The 19,915-nt window shown below is 36.0% G+C and overlaps 1 protein-coding gene across 1 annotated transcript in view; it reads right to left on the reverse strand.

Moving 5' to 3' along the window:
- Positions 1-19,915, reverse strand: part of COL23A1 (collagen type XXIII alpha 1 chain) — a 284,794-nt gene that overhangs the window by 29,612 nt on the left and 235,267 nt on the right. The window contains exons 7-15 of the mRNA XM_087887485.1: positions 17,882-17,908; positions 16,857-16,883; positions 11,195-11,263; positions 7,459-7,575; positions 6,602-6,628; positions 5,208-5,234; positions 2,933-2,977; positions 2,221-2,283; positions 1,027-1,089 (exon numbers count right to left, since the gene is read on the reverse strand). Of these exons, the coding sequence (XP_087743611.1) occupies positions 1,027-1,089; positions 2,221-2,283; positions 2,933-2,977; positions 5,208-5,234; positions 6,602-6,628; positions 7,459-7,575; positions 11,195-11,263; positions 16,857-16,883; positions 17,882-17,908 (465 nt within the window). The remainder of the gene's footprint in view (positions 1-1,026; positions 1,090-2,220; positions 2,284-2,932; positions 2,978-5,207; positions 5,235-6,601; positions 6,629-7,458; positions 7,576-11,194; positions 11,264-16,856; positions 16,884-17,881; positions 17,909-19,915) is intronic.

A 19,915-nucleotide genomic window follows, 5' to 3' on the forward strand; every position in this document is an offset into this window, starting at 1 on the left:
GTTTATTTATTAAATTTATTTGTCACCCATCTTGCTGTCACATGACTCTGGGCAGCATACAGTCTTATTATCAATGTTGCCATTTTGTAAAACATAGGCATTGTGCCTTTTTAGTTATAGCCCTGTCTTTTGAGCAACTGTTCCCTTGAGATCTGGCAGGCCCTTATCCTCCTAGCTTTCTAAAAATAGCACTAGCACTTACATTTATATACCACTCCATAGTGATTTATAGCACTCTCTGGGCGGTTTACAAATGCCAGCGATTGCTCCCAATAATCTGGGTTCTCATTTTACTGACCTCAGAAGGATGGAAGGCTGAGTCAACCCTGAAGCCATGTCAGGATTGAACTCCTGGCAGTAACTCCTGCAATACTGCATTCTAACCACTGTGCCACCAAAAAGCCTTGAAGATCTGGCTTGTCCCACAAGGGTTGGGGTGGTATGAGGCTGGAGTCCAGTAAAAGTATTTGAGGCCGGGGGAGGGGGATGTGTTGCAGTTGGGGTTGCTGGGAGTTTTTGTGTTGTTATGGGTTCCTCCCCCCTGTTTTTATTGTTTATACTGTGGACTGTGATCTACCCAAGCATACCACCCCAACCCTTGTGGGACAAGCTACCCACGCAACTTATGTTGCATACGTTGAGTGGCTACATAAATCTAATAAATAAATAAAAAAGTTTCTTTTATGCCACGATTCATTTAATAATGTGTAAACTCATGAGGAACTATGGAATCAACCCTCAAACATTTCATTTCAACAATGAAGACAGTAAGAGGAGTATTTATCCATGAAGGGTTCTCCTTGTCCATAGAAGTGAATGGCACCTCAGAGATCTCTATTTTGGGTTCTCTCAGCTTCCTTTTTCTAGTCTCTTCTTTCAGCAAGAGAAAGTTAAAAAATACCTGCTGGCTGAGTAGTTGACAAAGGATAATGTCAATGCCAGTGGCAGTCTTACTGTTCTGCTATTTCCAGAATAAAAACCAATGGATGTGCTAATCGTAACATGCTTTTCTCATGCTCTCCTTACCTTCGGCCCTGGTAGCCCATCTATGCCTTTTTCTCCGTTTTCGCCAATGCTTCCTGGTTCACCCTGCAACATTTGAAAGAGGCACAATGGAAAACAGTTGTCAAACAAGTCAACATTCAGCTATGGTAGCCTTTCCCTTTCCTCACTTTTGGCTCTGTAGTGTGTTTGCATCTTTTTAAACTACTGAGCATAACCTGCCTTGCAAATTCCATGTGTCTTCAAGAAGAGCAATTGAAATGGAAAAAAAGTTTCCAAGCATCGATTAGCTAATTTAATCTCAGGCATCCCACATCTGTAAGCTCTGATGGCTTATTTACACCTATTCTTCAATACTGCCCAATGCTTCCCGCTCTTCTAAATACCTTGGAAAGAGATGTTCTATAAAAGTATAAAAGAGAGCCAGTTGGCCTAGTGGTTAAGGCACCAGGCTAGAAAATGGGAGACTGTGATTTCTAGCTGGGTGACTTTGGGTCAATCACTCTCTCTCAGCCCAGTCCACCTCACCTCACAGGTTTGTTGTTGTGGGGAAAACAACTGTTGTGAGGAGGAAGATGTGTTGGATATGTTTGCCACCTTGAGTTATTTGTAAAAATAATAAAAGCAGGATGCAAATAAATAAACAAAGAGAGAGAGAGAGAAAGAAAGGAAAGAAAGGAAAGAAAGAAAACTCTCTGTTCCTAACCAGAATATATTAACCTGTTTTCTTCTTTCATTTGAAGTGGTTTAACATCATCTTGTATTCAAAAGGAATTCAAGGGAATCAACAAAATGTACAAACAATAAGCTAAAGTAAGAACCTGAGGTTTATAAAAAAATAAACACTATAATCTTATAATTTTTTTTTTAAATGGCTGAGTTAGCTTGCCCCCTTAGAAACTTTTTTTAAAAAGGGGAGCTGCTACTATTTCAAAACATTCTCTAACTTCAGTCCGAAGAAGCCACTTGAAACAAGGCCTTTTTCCATTTGGGCTAATACTTCCTGGTTGTTTGAAAGAAATCCAAGGAAATTTTAGTTTTTAAGCAAAGCACATGCTAGTCTTATTCTCTTTGGGCTCCAGAAGTCCATTTGTGCCTCTGTCCTTCCCTGGGGCAATGTTTGCTTGCTTGCAATGTCTAAAAGTGGTGCCCAGACAATTCCTCAGCTGAATCCAGGACATTCACAAATCGCATGATGCTATTTAATTAGATGCTCACCTTTGACCCTGGCAGCCCCTGAATACCATTCTCTCCTTGTGGCCCAGAAGTTCCTGGCTCTCCCTAAATTTAAAAAGAATCTGGTATCAATTATTACTTGAGAAACAATATTCATATTAAAATCTTTTATTTGCATTGTATCTGAATTCTAAATGCAGTTCAAACTTGTTTGTTCAAACAGTTATATTTACTTAACTATTAATAAAGCCCAATATCATCAGCCAAATAGATAGAAATTTTCAGTTCTTGATTCAGCGATATACAGGTAGCTATTGCTTACCGATTGCCTGTTTAGCAACTATTTGAAATTAGGACAGTATAAAAACAAATAGCTTTGTGACCAATCCTCATATTTATGACTGTCAAGAGTGTCCCATGATTGCCGTTTGGGCTATTTGTGACCAGTTTGCAACAAGCAAACAGCAAGCTCAGCTGTTCAGTCCTATAGATTTTCATGCTGTTTATAGCCATCCATCCCTAACCACAATAATATGAAAAATGATGAAATGTACATTGCAACCTCATAATGCACACACCCCAACCTTTTTTACTTACATCACAATGTTATCTGCAAATATCTGTCATTGTGCACATTTCATTGCCCATTTGCTTTGTCTCCCCAGATCCCAATAGTGCTTTTTGTTTTAAAGCAGAGTCCTATGCTCAAGCTTACATGCAACCAGAAAGAGTGAGATATAGAAATGAGATTTACCTTTGGTCCTTGAACTCCTGGTTCTCCTGAAGTCCCAGCATCACCCTGATAAATAGAATATATACAGGTGAGATTGAAATGTAGATGTGTGTTATGTTTGCCAGTATCACAAAATAATTACTAACTGGATTTAATTTAAAAGTGGAAATAAATATTTATCTTTTAAAGAGGTTGTTTGCATTTATATTAGAAACCTTACCTGTGGAATCTACTGAATTTTAATCCTTAAATATATTTATAAAATCTGGTAGCCATATAATTGTGATTGCTATGCATCAATCATCTCTATATTTTACATGGACAGAACATTTTAGTATGGTATCATTAAACTTTGATTTGGCATATAAACTGATTCTTGAAATTCATGTGATCCATCTCTTTCACACTGCACTGCAGGATTTAAATATCACTCGTATTATGTATACCAAATTGAGCATGTTTGCTTGTATAAATGTGTGATTATAATGGGTGGTTTCGGGCTTAAACCACTAATGTAAGTTTATAGGGAACTGTATTAAAACCAACTCATGCTTGATAAATAAAAATCACCATAAAAGAAATTAATAAAATTAAAAATCACCTACTTTAATGAATGATAAAAACAATATTAAGCATTCAAAATCATTAAAAAAAAAGAATATAAGCAGAAATGTGTAAGGAGAGAAGCCAGAATATAAAATGTATCATTGTATAAATCAAAGTCCATATTATTATTATTATTATTATTATTATTATTATTATTATTATTATCTATAATAATTTACACTTTACTAGGCTTGACCAACAGCCATTATGACATTGAAAGCAATGGAGAATAAATTTTAGAATTGTTCATCTCCTTTATTAGATGAACAAATATCTAATAAAGGAGAATACTTGTAGCTCAGAGTTGAAATGAGGGGTCCTTGGTGGTCTCTGAGCTTGGTTTTCTTGGAGACGTTTCATTGTCCAAACTAGGTAACATCATCAGTGCTAGGACTGATGATGTTACCTAGCACTGAATGATGTTATATAGTTTGGGTAATGAAATGTCTGCAAGAAAATAATCAAGCTCAGAGAGCACCAAGGACCTTGAACAAATATCTTGTTTCCAAACTTCTGAAGTCATTTTGTTCACTCCACACTCTTCTCTGAATTGAAGACAACTAGTGTGGGAATCCAATCCAATTTCAAAACTGCCAATGAGTCAGAGGGATGAAGGCCAACTCAGAAAGTGCAGGCTTATAACTCTTTCATTTATTTCACATTCATCAATTTATTTTCTTTTTTTTTTAATGTGACCCTTGACTTCATTTCAAAGAATCTCAGCAACTAATTGCTTAACATCTGTAATAAGAACAATCTGTTCCAGCCTCCTATACATGGGGAAGAGGTTGATGGGAGAAAGACAGGGAAGAAAGAGGGAGTAAAGGAGTAGATAGCCCCACTCTCTTTTGGTTCCGCCCATTGCTTAGTGACACCCAACATTAGTAGTTAAGGCACCAAGCTAGAAAGTGGGAGACTATGAGTCCCACCTTAGTCCTGCTTTATCCATGAAAGCTGGATGAGTAATCTTGGGTCAGTCACCCTGTCTCTTAGCCCAACCCACCTCAAAAGGTGGTTGTTATGGAGAAAATAGGAGAAAGGTGTATTGGATATCTTCACTGCCTTGAATTATTTGTAAAAATAATAAAGGCAGGATACAGAAAGGAAAGGAAGGAAGGAAAGAAGGAAGGAAGCAAGCAAGCAAGCAAGTAAGCAAGGAAGGAAGGAAGCAAGGAAGTAATGGTATAACTTTTACTCTCCAGTAATACAACTCATAATAATACTAAAAATGCTAATCTTTTATTCAATAACATACTGCTGCTCATTCATTGCTCTTTCTGGTATCTATTTGCTGCATGTTCAGTTCTATACATAGAGCTGGTTCAATGCGTAGTGCATAAACAGAGCAAGACATGCACATATCCAAAAGAGAGACAGGTTTAAGCTGGTTGCTTCTCTATCTGCTCACTTGGTGAGGGACCATTTTCAGGAAAATTGCCTATGACGCACTGGGATGGCCTTAGTCAAGCAAGCATTAGTGTTGAGGTACCACCTTTGGAGGATAGGAACTATTGGAGAGGTAAATAGATGAAATACCCAAACTTGTACTCCTGGCTCCACATCTCTCCAGCGTTTGCTATTTTGATAGCCACCTCACCCTACCAAATCTTAGGGCACGTTTGCATGATTGATTACATGATATCTAAATGCAGGTAGTTTTGGAGAAAAAGAAGAAACCCCAATAACTTACTTTTGTTCCTGGAATACCAGGTTCGCCCTTCAAAATAAATAAATAAAGCATTTTATATGACAGATGCAAAAAATAATAATAATAAATAAATAAATAGGCATGAGAAAATAAAACTAATAAAAATGAAAATACTAATTCAAATTGATATTGAAACTATCTTTTCCAGTGCAGTAAAATTCAATTCTTTCACCCACAACTGATGCAATTTCTTTTAAATAACCTGAAGTTATTGCATTTTATGGATCCCAGATTTCAAGCACTTATTTCAAAAGGTTTATGTTTAAATTCCACGATAAGTAAGAAGTAACTTTAGACTGCAGAAATGCCCCTTTTAATTGCCTGGGAGGCTTCATGCAAAGTTTACTTTTCATTACTTCAATGTTAAAATTAAGGAGTCAAGATGTAAACATGGGGATGTTCCTGATTCATACCTTCAAGCTGCTCAAAAGGAAGATCACCAGAAAAGTAAACGGGAGTTCTGTTTCCCTTCCTGACATGTGGACAGCCCTCAGAACTTCAGGGCAAGTATTTTTCCCTCACCAACCTCTTTCTTCACTACTGATACACTGAATTGGAGATAGAAGTAATTGGCTGTTTCTGACTATTTGCATTCTCAGAATTAAATTGTTACAAGCTGGTTTTAAAAGACAGCTGGGTGGAAAACTATATTTTATAGTGCTTATCTCATTTATTACCTTTTAGCTCTACCTCTTAGATTTGTTTGATATTCTACAACTAAACTAAAAACGTTTTTAATAGATATGACCTTTTACAATAACACACTGCTAATGCAACAACAAGCACTGGAACAATAGTCATATAAAAAGTGTGGAAGAAAATATAGCGCATACTTCTACAAGACTGTAGCCATTTTTTCTAAAATATAAAATATTAGCAGATAGCAGGGGTAACATCAACTTGAGCTTTCAAAATTCTCATTCTGAAATCTGGAATTTCACTTAAAAATATCACTTAAAAGAAATATTATTCTAAAGAAATGGGTTTAAAAGGCTCCTTACAAGATAATAAAATGTGTGAAGTGACACAGAACTACTTTAAGAGGAGGCTCATGATGGCACACAGTTTAGTTCTGAAATCAATGCAGACTGTTTGTTTCCATCCTGCATAGTACTTTAAATCTGGCTACTGTTATTCTCTGTTAGCTCAGGAGAGATGGAGAAACAATTAGATTAGGAACCAAAAGTGGATGGAAGTAAACAATAGTGATTACTAACCAGGATGAAAGGAAGTCACCCATTAAAGTTATTAGGCACAGGACACAGTGACTAAGAAAACAGGCAAAAACTTTTGAATTATACTTATATAACTATCCCATATTTAACATGTGAACAATTCATTACAGATGGCTTTAATATCATATATTGCATACTAACCATGACACCAGCTTCTCCTTTCTCACCCTAAAAAAACCATAAATATACATTTTACAAATTAGACCAACAACATATTTTACTTCAAAATCTGTTTTCTAAAATCCTTTCTACCAGCAGTGAAGTATAACAGTGAAGGAGAGAAATGTGGAGATTGTAAAAAAAATAAATAGATCACATTGCATTTTCTGTTTTGAGAAAAAAAATACTTCAGGTATTCCGTTGATTTAGGAATCAACGTCTTACCAGCTCACTCAAGCGACATGCAGATAACACCACACGATCAACAATCAGACTTAACACTGAGCACAACAATAGATTTCATCTCATTTAATGGTTTTTGGTAAATAAAACTCTGTCATTCTTCAGATTCAAGGATGGGGTGTCAATAATTAGTTATTAAAGAAAAGATTGAGAACGGCTAATGGATAAAAAAAAAACTATCCTGAGAATAGATTTTTCTAATAGATCTGCCATTGCTCAATGGAATAATCACATCAAATTCCTTCATATTGTACTGGTAATTGCTGTTCTAGCAAGGAAAATAAATTGTTGTCAAACCCTGAAGCTTGGTACATAATTACGATTTACAAATAATAAATTCTGATAAGGTTATCCAATGCATTTCATTGCAAAATTATATTGGACAAGCTAATATATATATTAAAAAAAACCACCGACTGTAAATAAAATAAAACTTGATGGCAAGTTCAGTCAAGATACTGCCTCTTTCACCTACTCTCTACATTTATGATCAAGCTGGGTATATGACTTAAAGATATTTTAGCTTACATGCAACATGAGGAGAATTTCTCCCAAACCATGCATGTTAGTTAGCTTTGTTATTATTTATATCTTACAGGAAGACCTTGCGGTCCCTTTGGACCATCTTTCCCTGTGTCTCCAGGGGGCCCTCTTGAACCCGGCTGTCCAGGAGGCCCAGGTGGGCCAGCAGCACCATCTTTACCTTGGTCTCCCTATAAGAAGTTTAGACAAAGCATTATAACATGGGGGAGGGGGAGTGCCTTCCTAATAAATGGATTGTATCATCAAATACTAGGAGCACAGTGGCTCGCGTGATTAGGATGCTGGCTTGACAAACAAGTTCACGTTCCAGACCCAAGTGCTGCTGTTGGGAGGGATGAGCTTCTGTCCTTTGCTCCAACTCCTGCTGTGGACATGAAAGGCACACCCAACTAAGTGTTCCTTGGGCAACAGTGATGTCATCAGCTAATCCTTTCAACCCAGAAGTGCCTTGGTGCAGGGGTGGGTTCTAAAATTTTTTATTACCGGTTCTGTGGGTGTGGCTTATTTTGTGGGCGTGGCTTGATGGTCATGTGACAATTCTTTAGGATTTAGCAGAGGTACTGGTCTACCAGGCTTTTAACTGCTTGCAGAGCTGTACTGGTCTACTCATTTATTTTTGCAGGCACCGGTCTACTCATTTATTTTTGCAGGCACTGGTCTACTCATTTATTTTTGCAGGCACCGGTCTACTCATTTGTTTTAGGAGGCACTGGTCTACCACCACACTGCCTTTTAACACTGATCAGCTGTAGGGCGGCCCTTTGAAGCCCGGGGGCAAGAGTTTAAACTGTTTTTTTCCTTCTAGCCGATCAGCTGGGACTCAGGAGGCAGCAATAGATTGGGGGTGGGACCAAATAAAAGATAAGAATAACACCTCATATTTAAGAAGCTTTTAAAGACTTCTTTTGCATGTATTTGGCAACAAATATTGGTGGCTATAATGTTTTATTCACCAATATCCAATTCACATGTACCGATGCTATGCAATGATGGGTACAGTATATTTTCTGTCTGTCTCCAAATGCTGGGTTTCCATATCTTTTAGACCAAAATCAGGGGAATTTAGTAAGAAAATAGATTTTTCAGCAAACTGTCACTACATTTGTAGAACAAATCAGCAAAGCTATGGAGCCCAGTTATGGTTCTAAGGCAAACAGTTCCGCTTATCTCTTATTTTTAACATCATCATCAGGTCCTGTGCAGGGAGTGGTGTGGTGGCCTTGAGGTGGAGCTCTCGCCTCACTATCAGGACGCTGCGAGTTCGATCCTAGGTAGAGGCAGTTATTTCTCTCTCTGGGCACACTGAGAATATATCTGCTGAACAAAACTCTGCATTGGCAAGAGGAAGGGCATCCGGCCATTAAAACACTCTGCTTGCTCAATTCAGTTGCTCAGACACCACCCCGCAAGGGATTATGGGGCTGTTAAAAGAGGAAGATGATGATTAGGTCCTGTGCAGAGCACATTGGGCAGCTAGTTTTTTCCAGTGTTTTCAATCTTATTTATCTTATTTATGAGCAAATGTCAAAAATCTCTACAAACAGTAAGCTACAAATTGCATCTTAGCTCATTTGAACATGTACAGTTACCATGGAAAATCTAGCTGCATGTTTATAGTATATTATATTAGTATATTCATTTCCTGACTGCCCTCCACAGACCTTCATATTACACATAAGGTTTTTCCAGGAAGACTCCTGTCTAGGTGTTTGGACATTGAGGTAGCCAACCAATGTGGGTTTTTTTTTTCTTTAACTGCTGTATCATATACTTTTAAACAACCCATACTGTGGAGCTTTTTCTTGGAAAAAATATCTAGTGATTTACTGAAATATTTACAAAAATGCAGTATTTGTAGAACACATAACACATTACCTTTAAATTGGAGATCACACAGCAAGAATACACCCAAATTAACCTATCAGTATATAGTACATTACATATCATGCTCATAGTATAGGGTTTACCAGCTTTTTAAAACTTCCTTTCTTCAAATATAAGATGATGGTTCTTAAATAGCAAGTTGCTTTTGAATTTTAAGATAGGGTAGTTTCATAATTGGTTTCCAGCAAAGCGGAAAGAAATTGCTTCATCTTTGAAAATGTCTGTATTGTAATCACACTCATGCAGAATAGTATTATTTTTATTTCACAAATTAGGAAACTGACAAATAGCTTTTCCAGTACATTCTGGTCTAAGTAGAGAATTAAAAGCAGATCTCATAAGATGTTATTATTTGAATGAACAAGAGTGGCAGCTATCATTGTTATAACCTGGATTATAATCTATTTTGGAAAATAACAAATAATCCTGCCAAAAATATGGAACCATCAGTGAACCCTCCAAGAAAACTAATATCTAAGCAAGTTGTCCTATTGTCAGAGTTAATTTAATGCCAACCTATTCTAACTTAGAAATTTAATGATAAAAGACATTTAACGTCTTTTCAATTTCTAATCATTCTCCACTGAATAATACCATAAATAGATCCATCTCAATCATAATGGAATTTAAATTATTATTTCATGTATATCCCACTCTTACTATTCATTAAAATTGGCAGTTGCACTAAGGCCATAATTCTGGAAACAGGACATATCATCAAAGTCAAGAACAGCTTCTTGACAAATTTGCCAAGCTTTCAATGTTTTGATAAACACAGCATTAAAAAAGTGAAGACATATTATTGGCTTATCTGTTTTGATATTGACATGTACTATGTACTATTGTACATGTACTATTCTCACTGTACATGACATGCAGTACATGCAAGAACACAGCAATGAACCTAGATAGATCTTGGGGATTGGAGCATGTTATTGTAATGTTTTTCTTAGATTTGTATGAATAGCTGATGAAGCTCAGATGATGCTAACATTACAAATCACAAATAAAATGAAAAGCACAAGAAAGGTAAACGTATTTGATTTATGTAACATTTTTAAATGATAAGCAAGAGCAAGATAAGCAATATCTTAAGATTGCTTAAATTTATGAGTTGCTGATAGTAGCAGTTCTTGTAGACTGGATGTATGGACACTTAAGAATTAACACTGTGGCCTAATGCTCACAGGATGGAGTAGAAATGAATCCTGTATTAGGATGTAATACTGCAAACTGCAAGGAGTATAGGTATCTGCTGATTCTGAAAATTAGTTCTATGTTCTTTAAATATGAAACTCATAGAAGCGGAGATATTTTCAATGCACACAACATATTCTTTGTATAAGATGCTTGGCAGTTTGCTTACTTTCTTGCTGACATTTGCAATTCTTATAAAGCCACAGCAGATTTCACATTTTAATCTATGGAAAATCTGAGTAGTCATGACATATATTCACCATGACTTTCCCTAAGTGGGGGAGAGGAAGAATTAAATCTGTTTTCATGAAGGCAATCACTGTATTCTGTCAAATGGTGAAGCAACTGGATGATAATTGAAATGTTTATTATGGTTAAAAAGTAAGTAATTTTTAAAAATACTATTTTGATGCTTTTATAGTGAAACACAGGGAGACAGACACAGGGCCTAGCATGCTGTGGTCCATGGGGTCACAAGGAATCGGACACGACTTAGCGACCGAACTACAACAGTGAAATACAATTCTGATTCTAACTGCCACAACACTCAAGTATATTCAGTTTAGTTTATGACACAAAACAGTAAGAGATCTAGTCAGAGCGTGAAAAACAGAAGAATAAAATAGTAGAACAGAAGAGCTTAAATTAAGAAAAGCCAACAACCTCTCAAGAAAACACAGCAAGCCAGAAGATTAAAAGTGATTCTACCTTAAGGATACGTCTGCTAAAAATATGCTGGTCAGAGAGAAATCCATGACTGAGGCGAGGAAAAGCCATCTAGTCAATGCATGTCAGCAAAGAAAAAGAATCAAGACAAAGAAGATAGAGAAAATAGTAAAGGCTCCAAGAACTCCAACAGGAAGCAAACAATTGATATAATCAGAAACAGCATTAATTGATTCAAAACCAAGATGCTAATCGGTGACAGTAGAATAAACTACTCTATTACAGTAGTTCACAGGAGACAATTTGTGACACACACACTCAGACCACCTACAGTCTCCTGAGATATGGGTTTGTTTACATAGGTTTGCATACAGACAATGTACTTGTTCAACAAAGCTAAAACTTTGACTAACAAAAACAAGTTAAGGAAGTATACTTAACTCTTGTCTCCATAGATCAAAATTTAAGACGTTTTACAGGAATTTTAAAGAGATAATGTACATTTTATTAGAGCAATCATACTCTGATAAGGCTTGTCCCTAAGGAACTGATGTAGCTTCATTAAGAGAAAACTAGCCAAACTGTTAGAGTAGCTTAAAGCGGGGAATATCTAATCTGGCATCAAGCTTTTGTTATCAGGTCACTATGGTATCTTGGACTATGGCGTCTTAGACAATGTTAACTTTCTAGGTTTGAAGAAAATACTGAAATGGGTGTTTCAAGTATATGCCAGAGAAAAACCTACTCTCATTATCTATATATGCATGTGTTTATGTGTGTAGGTACAGTATGTGTACAGTACACACACACACAAACACACACATACACACAAAATCTAAAACTGAAGGAAAATCATCTTTAGATGAGCCCTTCTCTTTTTTTAAAATCAGTATTGACTCAATATTGACTCCTGATGACTTTCTGAACTAGACCCTGCACTTTTCTGGGCAAAATCTATGGAAGTGGTTTGTCATTACCTGCTTGCTAAGGTTGAGAGAGAGTGACCATCCCAAAGTAACTCACCTGGTTTCATTCCCAAGGTGTGACTAGAACGTGTGGTCTCTCAGTCTCACAACGTGCCTTAGCCACTATAGCACTTACAAATGATTTTAATATAGAAACGTATGAGCAAGGTTGATTTGCCAGTCAGTCCTATTAGATAAGGATCTAGATAAGAATCTAATTGTCAAGTGAACCTATACCACATTTAACACATTGGAAAGGAAATAATTTATGTATACTGCTCAAAAAAATAAAGGGAATACAAGCAGAAGACATCCGAGATCTGAATGAATGAAATAGCCTTATTAAATACTTTGTTCTTTACATACAGTAGTTTTGTGTTCCCTTTAGTTGTTTGAGCAGTGTATAAACTACTGTATGTAAAGAACAAAGTATTTAATAAGGCTATTTCATTCATTCAGATCTCGGATGTCTTCTGCGTTCCCTTTAGTTTTTTGAGCAGTGTATATTTATTTATATATGAACTGATTTCTGTATAAGCATTTCAGGAAAATTCTTATTTATAAAATAAAAGGGAAAATGAAGGGGTGGAAAAAAATATCTAATCATCTTGTATAACCTACCTGGAAATAAATTTCACTTAATCCCATATGTTATAGCAACATATTTAAATAAAGTAACATCTTAACACAATTTTAATGAAGAATGTTGATTGGAAGCAAAGAATCTGATTAAAAGCATTGCTATGCCAGTTACTTCCATGGACTTTGGCGGAAAACATGTGCTATAAATTAAGCATCATACTGTTTAGATGATCATTATCATTATCAAAATGCTGTTTCGAGTTAGATGTCTTGGACTGTACTGTAGATATGATTCAAACCTTAGCTGAAGCGGAAGTAAATATTCCAGTCTTCTATGTTAGTTTGGGCCACAGGAGTAGCAAAATCAAGCAACCGAAGCCACATTTTATTTATATTGATCTATAGATATTTATTTGCCCTTATTCTTTCTGTGTTCAGGGCACAATCAGCAGTTCAGTTGGAAAACAAATACTAACAATCTCTACTGTTGCAGTTGATTGATTTAATATAGTGAGAGGATAATATAGCATGCTAACTGTAAAACATCATGTTCCATTTGATTTTATTCTTTTTTGAGCAATATTAAGACAGTGGGACAACATATACTCTAGTACGGAGAATGAATTCTGAACTTAGTGCTTTGCACATGTGTTTGACTTCAATTCCATAATCTCGACAGCATTCCAGGTCTGGGAGAAGAAATCAGTTCACCAAATTCCATGAAGTAAGACTTTTCTTTCTTGGAAATGCTGAAAATTTCAGTAAGAATTCTGTTTCATAACATTATATCTCCAATTTTCATAAAAGACTCTAAATCAATACCATTTAAGGAAAGATTTCTCTCAATGCCTATTTACCAAGAGAGAAACTTGGGGCAATATGTGTCTTCTGAAAAATCTGTTTGGTGAAGATCAATTAGATGGACCAAAAGACTGATGTAATCATTTTATTTTGTTTTTCATTTTTGGTTAAATATAACACTACTCTCCTCCTAATAATTTACATACATGGCACAGATACTTCTATAATGAACTTGGTAACAAAAATTCTTTCAGGTGTAAATTAAAAAAGGGAAAGGCCTAGAAAGATAGGATTGGGAAAACATGGAACTAAAATGCTGAAATATGGCACAATGTGTTCCACAACAATTGCAAGGTCAAACACAACAGTGGATCCAACTGGGTACCAAATGTCTGGCCTATTGATTTAGGCTTTGATCATGATGCACTCAGAGAAAATTAAGACATTCAAATATTAACTAAATGACTGCTTTATCTGAAAATGTGAGGTATTTACAGTTGTAAATGTATGTACTATGTATTGTGAAGCATGTAGTATGAAATAATGCACCCCCCTTTAAACCAGGAAATAAAGTTTGCTGCTGAGGCCAAAGCAAAATAAACCTGTCCAATTTAAAGAAATAAAAATAATTTAGGCCAGATGCTGTCACAGAAAAATGTCTCTGGGAATGGAAAAGAGAACAAGAGGACTTAGGGGCCAAAGAAATAAAGAAATGTCCTAAAATTTCAAAAGAATCTGATTGGTTTTTTGCATTTGTGAGAGAAAATGGATGATTACATACTGTTGGAACTACAATCTGATTACTGGTCCATCCTGCTGAGAGACCAGGTCTCAATTTCCCCAAAAGACGCAACACATTTGAGAAAATGGGGCATAAATACATTTCGTAACAAGAACATTGCTAAATGCAGACCTCTTTTATGCATAATTGATAACATCTGGGAATGGCTTGCAATGTTTTCTTTCCTTCCTTTAAAATGTAAAGACCCCTTCTGAATCATTTCCATTTTATGGTTTATGTTAAATGCATAGTGACAACAATCCTTCTTTGAGAAAGAGATTAAGCACCACTGCTAAATATCTTTTTTTTTTAGTCACTCAATTTCTAAATATGCATTGTCTCTTGTTCTTCTATGGATAATACTAACAGAAGATTTCCCAAGTGAATTGTTTGTGAATTGTGTTTAAAACTGTTAAATTCTTTAAAAATAAAAATAAGGCTCTTCCCATTATAATGTAGAAATGGAATGGAATCAAAGCATTATCTAAAGCAAGCTGTCCTCTTCTGATAAAACTGAGGTAATATATTCTAGCTTCTACTGAATCTAAAGGATTGAGTAATTAGAGAAATTAATTTCCTGTTTGGCTTAAAATTTTGTTGCACAAACCTTGGAAAGCTCACACTATTTTCATGTAGTAACATTTTGCATTACAAAAGAGAAAACTGTTGAATCCAATTAGTTAATTATTAAACAGAGTTCAGTTAGATCAAAAGAGAATATATGTAGAATCCAATCTGGGTTGGTCACTGAGACCAGAGGTTTTATCTTCCGAGCTTTCGGATTCGTGCTGGAGCCCATCTTCAGGTTCCCGATAACTAACCCAGATTGGATCCTGCAACACTATCCTGGGATACTGAATATATGTAGCTCATGGTTCAACTGTCCTTGGTGTTCTTTGAGCTTGGTTGTTTGCTTGTAAATGTTTCATTACCTGACTAGGTGACATCATCAGTGTTCATGAGTGTGGGGTTGCTCCTTGTTTATATACAATAGCTTGCAGTGCCAGTTTTGGTGGGGGCATGATTTTCTCCTTGATAGTTCCTTGTTTTGTTTTGTTTTTTGCTTGTTTATTTGATGTTAATCACTGCTTATCAGGGTGTAGGCTTCTGGAGAGAATGTTTTCTGGTCATTTGTTTTCTTGTTAGCTTTTTTGTTGTCTCTTTTGAATGGTGTGTAAATCTTGTTTATCTCTATGTACCTCTTGATGGCCGATTTGTGTGAGTACTAAGCTTCTATAAATACTATGTTTTTGGATTTAGCTTTGTCTAGGATGCTCACAGTTTTACAGTTGAAGCTATGGTAAAATTTGTCTATGTGTTGTAAGACTAATGAGTTTTTATTGTGCTTTCTGACTACTAGTTGGTATTCATGGATATGCTATGCTAGTCTTTTGTCTGTTTGTCCTACATAGCAGTTGCTAAAATCCTTACACTATATGTTGTACATGACTTTTGTTTTTTCTGGTTCTTTGGAACATCTGGACATCTGTTTGGTCCAACTTTGTATTCTGGAGACTGCTCTAAACAGAGCACTTCTGGGGGGCATTTGAAGCTTCAACCAGTCGTTATTTAATTATAGTTTGGTTTACTTGAATAGTATTCTATGTTTTTCATTAGTATCAGTAACCTTTTTGTTATTGTATATTGTACATTGATATTGTTTATTGCTTCTTATGCATCTTATCTATATACCACCATGGATATACCATCTGTATACCTTCTTAGCTCCTTTTATAGGTTTCCACTTCAACCTGGACTCTATCACTGTCACTAGACTATGTTGCTGTGCTATTATAACTTTCCTTTATCAAGAGCAGGGGTGCCAAACCTGCGGCATCACAGCAGCATCATGTGACATATCAGAACTTTTCCCCCCTTCGCTAAACCAGGTGGGTGCGGGGCCAGCATGTGACGCATCTGGCCTGGGAGCTGCGAGTTTGACACCCCTTGCTTTCACCTATGGGAAGTTAAATTAATAAATTATAAATAACATTACTGTTTTGAAATTGTATTACTGAACTACAAAGCTTACATATTAGAAAAAATAATTAGGGCTGCTCATTCTATTGGCTTTGATGGTGCTTTTGTCTAAATCTGAATTATTAAGTTATTACACAACCTGCAAGGTACATCAACAGAGAGCCATGAAAAGAAATGTACAGTCTGGTGCTGTGAAATGACCATTAGTGCAAGAAGAGAGAAGATACCCATATAAGTCTGAAAAAAATATGATCATATGCAATTAAATTAAATTAAAGTTAAATATTGCTTTCTACTAGGAAAGGGAATTAAAAAGTTAACAGCTGATGTTTATGCAGAAGTTGACATCAAAAGGATTTACTCGCAAGTAAATATATGCAAAACTGCAGCCTGGAATAAAACTTGTTTTGTTTTGAAGAGTTTCCTTAAAATTCAAGCTTTGGGCGAAAGAAAGGTAAGGATAAGTTGTACAGCTCTGTTTTTTTAAATCTTTTAATCTTTATGTTTATATTCAGATATTTTGATGTTTCTATGCTTATTTCAGCCAAACTCTCATGTACATGTAAATATGTTCATAATTACTAGTGATACTTACCCGTGGGCCAATGTCTCCTTGTTCACCCTACAAAACAGAAAAGTTACTATCATTGGCTGTTCAGTGTTGCTTTTGGCCAAAATATTTCTTCCTTATAAATAGGACCAGTGGCCAAATATAGGAAATTAGAAGTTTCAAAAATTAATGTTGACATTAGCCAATATTATTTCATGTTCTAAAAGTCCTTCACATTGTATACTTAGATTTAGTGAGCTATTTAGGACTCACATACAGCAAGTAAAAACAGTGTATGGGTAGAATGGAAGGACCTGTAGAATGTATTATCAGGACAGTTATAGACAAAGTATTTTTTATTTATTTATTTATTTTTTAATTATTCATATTTCTATGCCGCCCACTCTCGGGCTGCTTACACCAAAGACAGTATACTAAACAGCATATTGCCCCCAACAATCTGGGTCCTCATTTTACCCACCTCGGAAGGATGGAAGGCTGAGTCAACCTTGAGCCAGTGAGACTTGATCCGCTGATCTGCTGAACTAGCAGTCAGCTGAAGTAGCTGCAGTACTGCACCCTAACCACTGCGCCACCTTGGCTCTTATTTATACAATTCTTACATGAATATATTCAAATGTAAAGAAAAAGGAGTATATCTTTGTGGTTTAGAAACTAGCCAATTGCAATCTTGATTCAGGACTCCAACTTTGCTGCAGAAGTCAAAACACCAAATTCATGCAAGATACAACATCAGTTTATAGTTCACAATTGCTATTCCAATTGTTCTTGTCAGTGGGTACAGCTAACAATTCAGAGATGATTCTCTTTGTTCTTGGCTTCTTTCTCCATTTCTTCTCTTGGATATGCATGGTGTGCTACCTTCATCTGCCCATGAAGAGCCTGCGAGGGACATCAGAGCAATATGCACCAATATACTCATTGATAATTCTGTCTTACAGGGTCATCTCAATGAGGTCATTATAGAACAAAGGCTACAAGAATAAGACTATGCTTACTAGAATAATTAGCATTCCTAACAATGTCAAGGCACTTTTCATTTGACTCACCTTATCTCCTTTTGCTCCTGGAGGTCCCTATAGACATCAAAAAGAGAACAATTAGCATAGAGAAGCACTGTTTTCAATTGGAACCAGGGCCGGATTTTCCTATAGGCTAACTAGGCTTCAGCCTAGGGCCTCAAGATCAAGAGGAGCCTACATTCAAATTGTTAGCAAAATTAAAATTACACTTTCACTATAGGTGAAAGGGCCTCATAAGTGGAATAGCCTAGGGCCTCTTTTCATCTAAATCCGGCCCTGATTGGAACCCTTCTTGGTATGTAAACTACCATAAAAATAGTTATTCTCCTATACGACTATTTCAACATGTGACACTAGTATCATAGAGTGGAAAGTGGCTGATAAGTTGATCCCCATAAGAGAGTCTAAAATAGATATTTTGCTGTATTAAGAGACAACCAGTTGTGTAGGAATAGTGTTGGAGTAAGAGTGATGGAATTAGAAAATCAAGAAGAAAGCTATTTTTTTCTATTTTGCCTCCAAGGTAGGCATTTGTTTTGTTGTTTATTTTTGAAGAAGAATCAAAGAGGGGAACTTGAATAAATATTAAATGATTAACATGTGAAAGAAATTGTTCTGCATTTGGAAATCCATTAAATTGTAAAATACACTAGTGTGAAGTGCTAGAGGCAAATCTAAGTTTCAGAAATCACTCAAAACTAAAAAAAAATAAGGATTAGAAGAATTAAAAACGTCTGTTAGAGATAGCTTGCTTCAGAAAATGAGACAGTTTAACAATTGAAGCTTTTTCTCACAATCAGCTGTTTCTGTATCTGTTCATTAGAGCGGAAGCTAAAATCAATATGTAACTTCCTTTCTTTTGCAACAATCTTGACAGTTTCTTCTGTTTTTAATATAAACATTTTGCCTGCCTGTTTCTCATAAACAGACAAGTATTAAAAGATGATATTTTTAGGAATTGAGCAGCCTGTAACTCTATATATATCAAAAATTAAAAACATGTTGAAATCAATCAAAAACGTATAATTATGGTTTGAATACACAACACAATTGTATGCTGCACCAAGCACACTTTTACAAGTGAGCCAAGATAAACTTAGCAAAATATATCTGTAAAGGATGTTGAAAACTAACATTTTCACTCCTCCTACCCCAATTTTTAACTTCTGAAAACTACTCCAGGGACATGTTTTCCTTATTGCTTCAAAATATTCAAATGTTTACATTTTCTACTTTTGTTGTAGGTAGACCTTGTTTAATGACCACAACTGGGAATGGCAACTCAGTTGTTAAGCAAAGCAGTTGCTAAGGGAAACCTTGACTGTGTTTACAATCTTACTTCAGTTTTTCACTTCTGATCCCTTCGAATAAGCAAAGTCAATGGGAAAGCCTGATTCACTTAACTGTGGCAAGAAAGATCCTAAAAAGCGGTAAAACTCATTTAATAATTGTCTTGCTTAGCAGTGGAAACTTGGGGCTCAATTGTGGTTGTAAACTGAGGATTACCTGAACTAAACAAAGCTGCAAATCTGTCCGAGCTCACCTTTTTCCCTTGTCTAAGCTGGGATAATTTTTTCTTCCTATAGTCAAGGACAATGCATGTATTCCATGCAAAACAGCCTATAAACAACTGGCAGACAAATAATGGCTGCACTGGGTGAATTTCAACATCAGCACTGTACTTAAATGGAAAATAATACTACATTCTCTTGAAAAGAAAGGCCTTTTGAAAGTACAGTTAGTCCTTGACTTATGACCACAATGGAGTCCAAAATTTTGGTTGTTAAGTGAAACAGCGATGAAGTGACTTTTGCCCTATCTTACGACCTTTCGTGCCACAGTTGTTAAGTGAATCACTGCAGTTGTTAATTTAGTAACACAGTTGTTAAGTGAATCTGGCTTCCCCATTGACTTGGCTTGTTAGAAGGTCGCAAAAGGGGATCGTGTGATCTCGGAACACTGTGACCATCATAAAATATGAGTCAATTGCCAAGCATCTGCATTTTGATCAGTGACCACCGGGATGCTGCAATGGTCATAAGTGTGAAAAAAGGGCATAAG

The sequence above is a fragment of the Pantherophis guttatus genome, chromosome 2 (genome assembly GCF_059756535.1).
Source record: "Pantherophis guttatus breed Tessera chromosome 2, ASM5975653v1, whole genome shotgun sequence".
Taxonomy (NCBI): Eukaryota; Metazoa; Chordata; class Lepidosauria; order Squamata; family Colubridae; genus Pantherophis; species Pantherophis guttatus.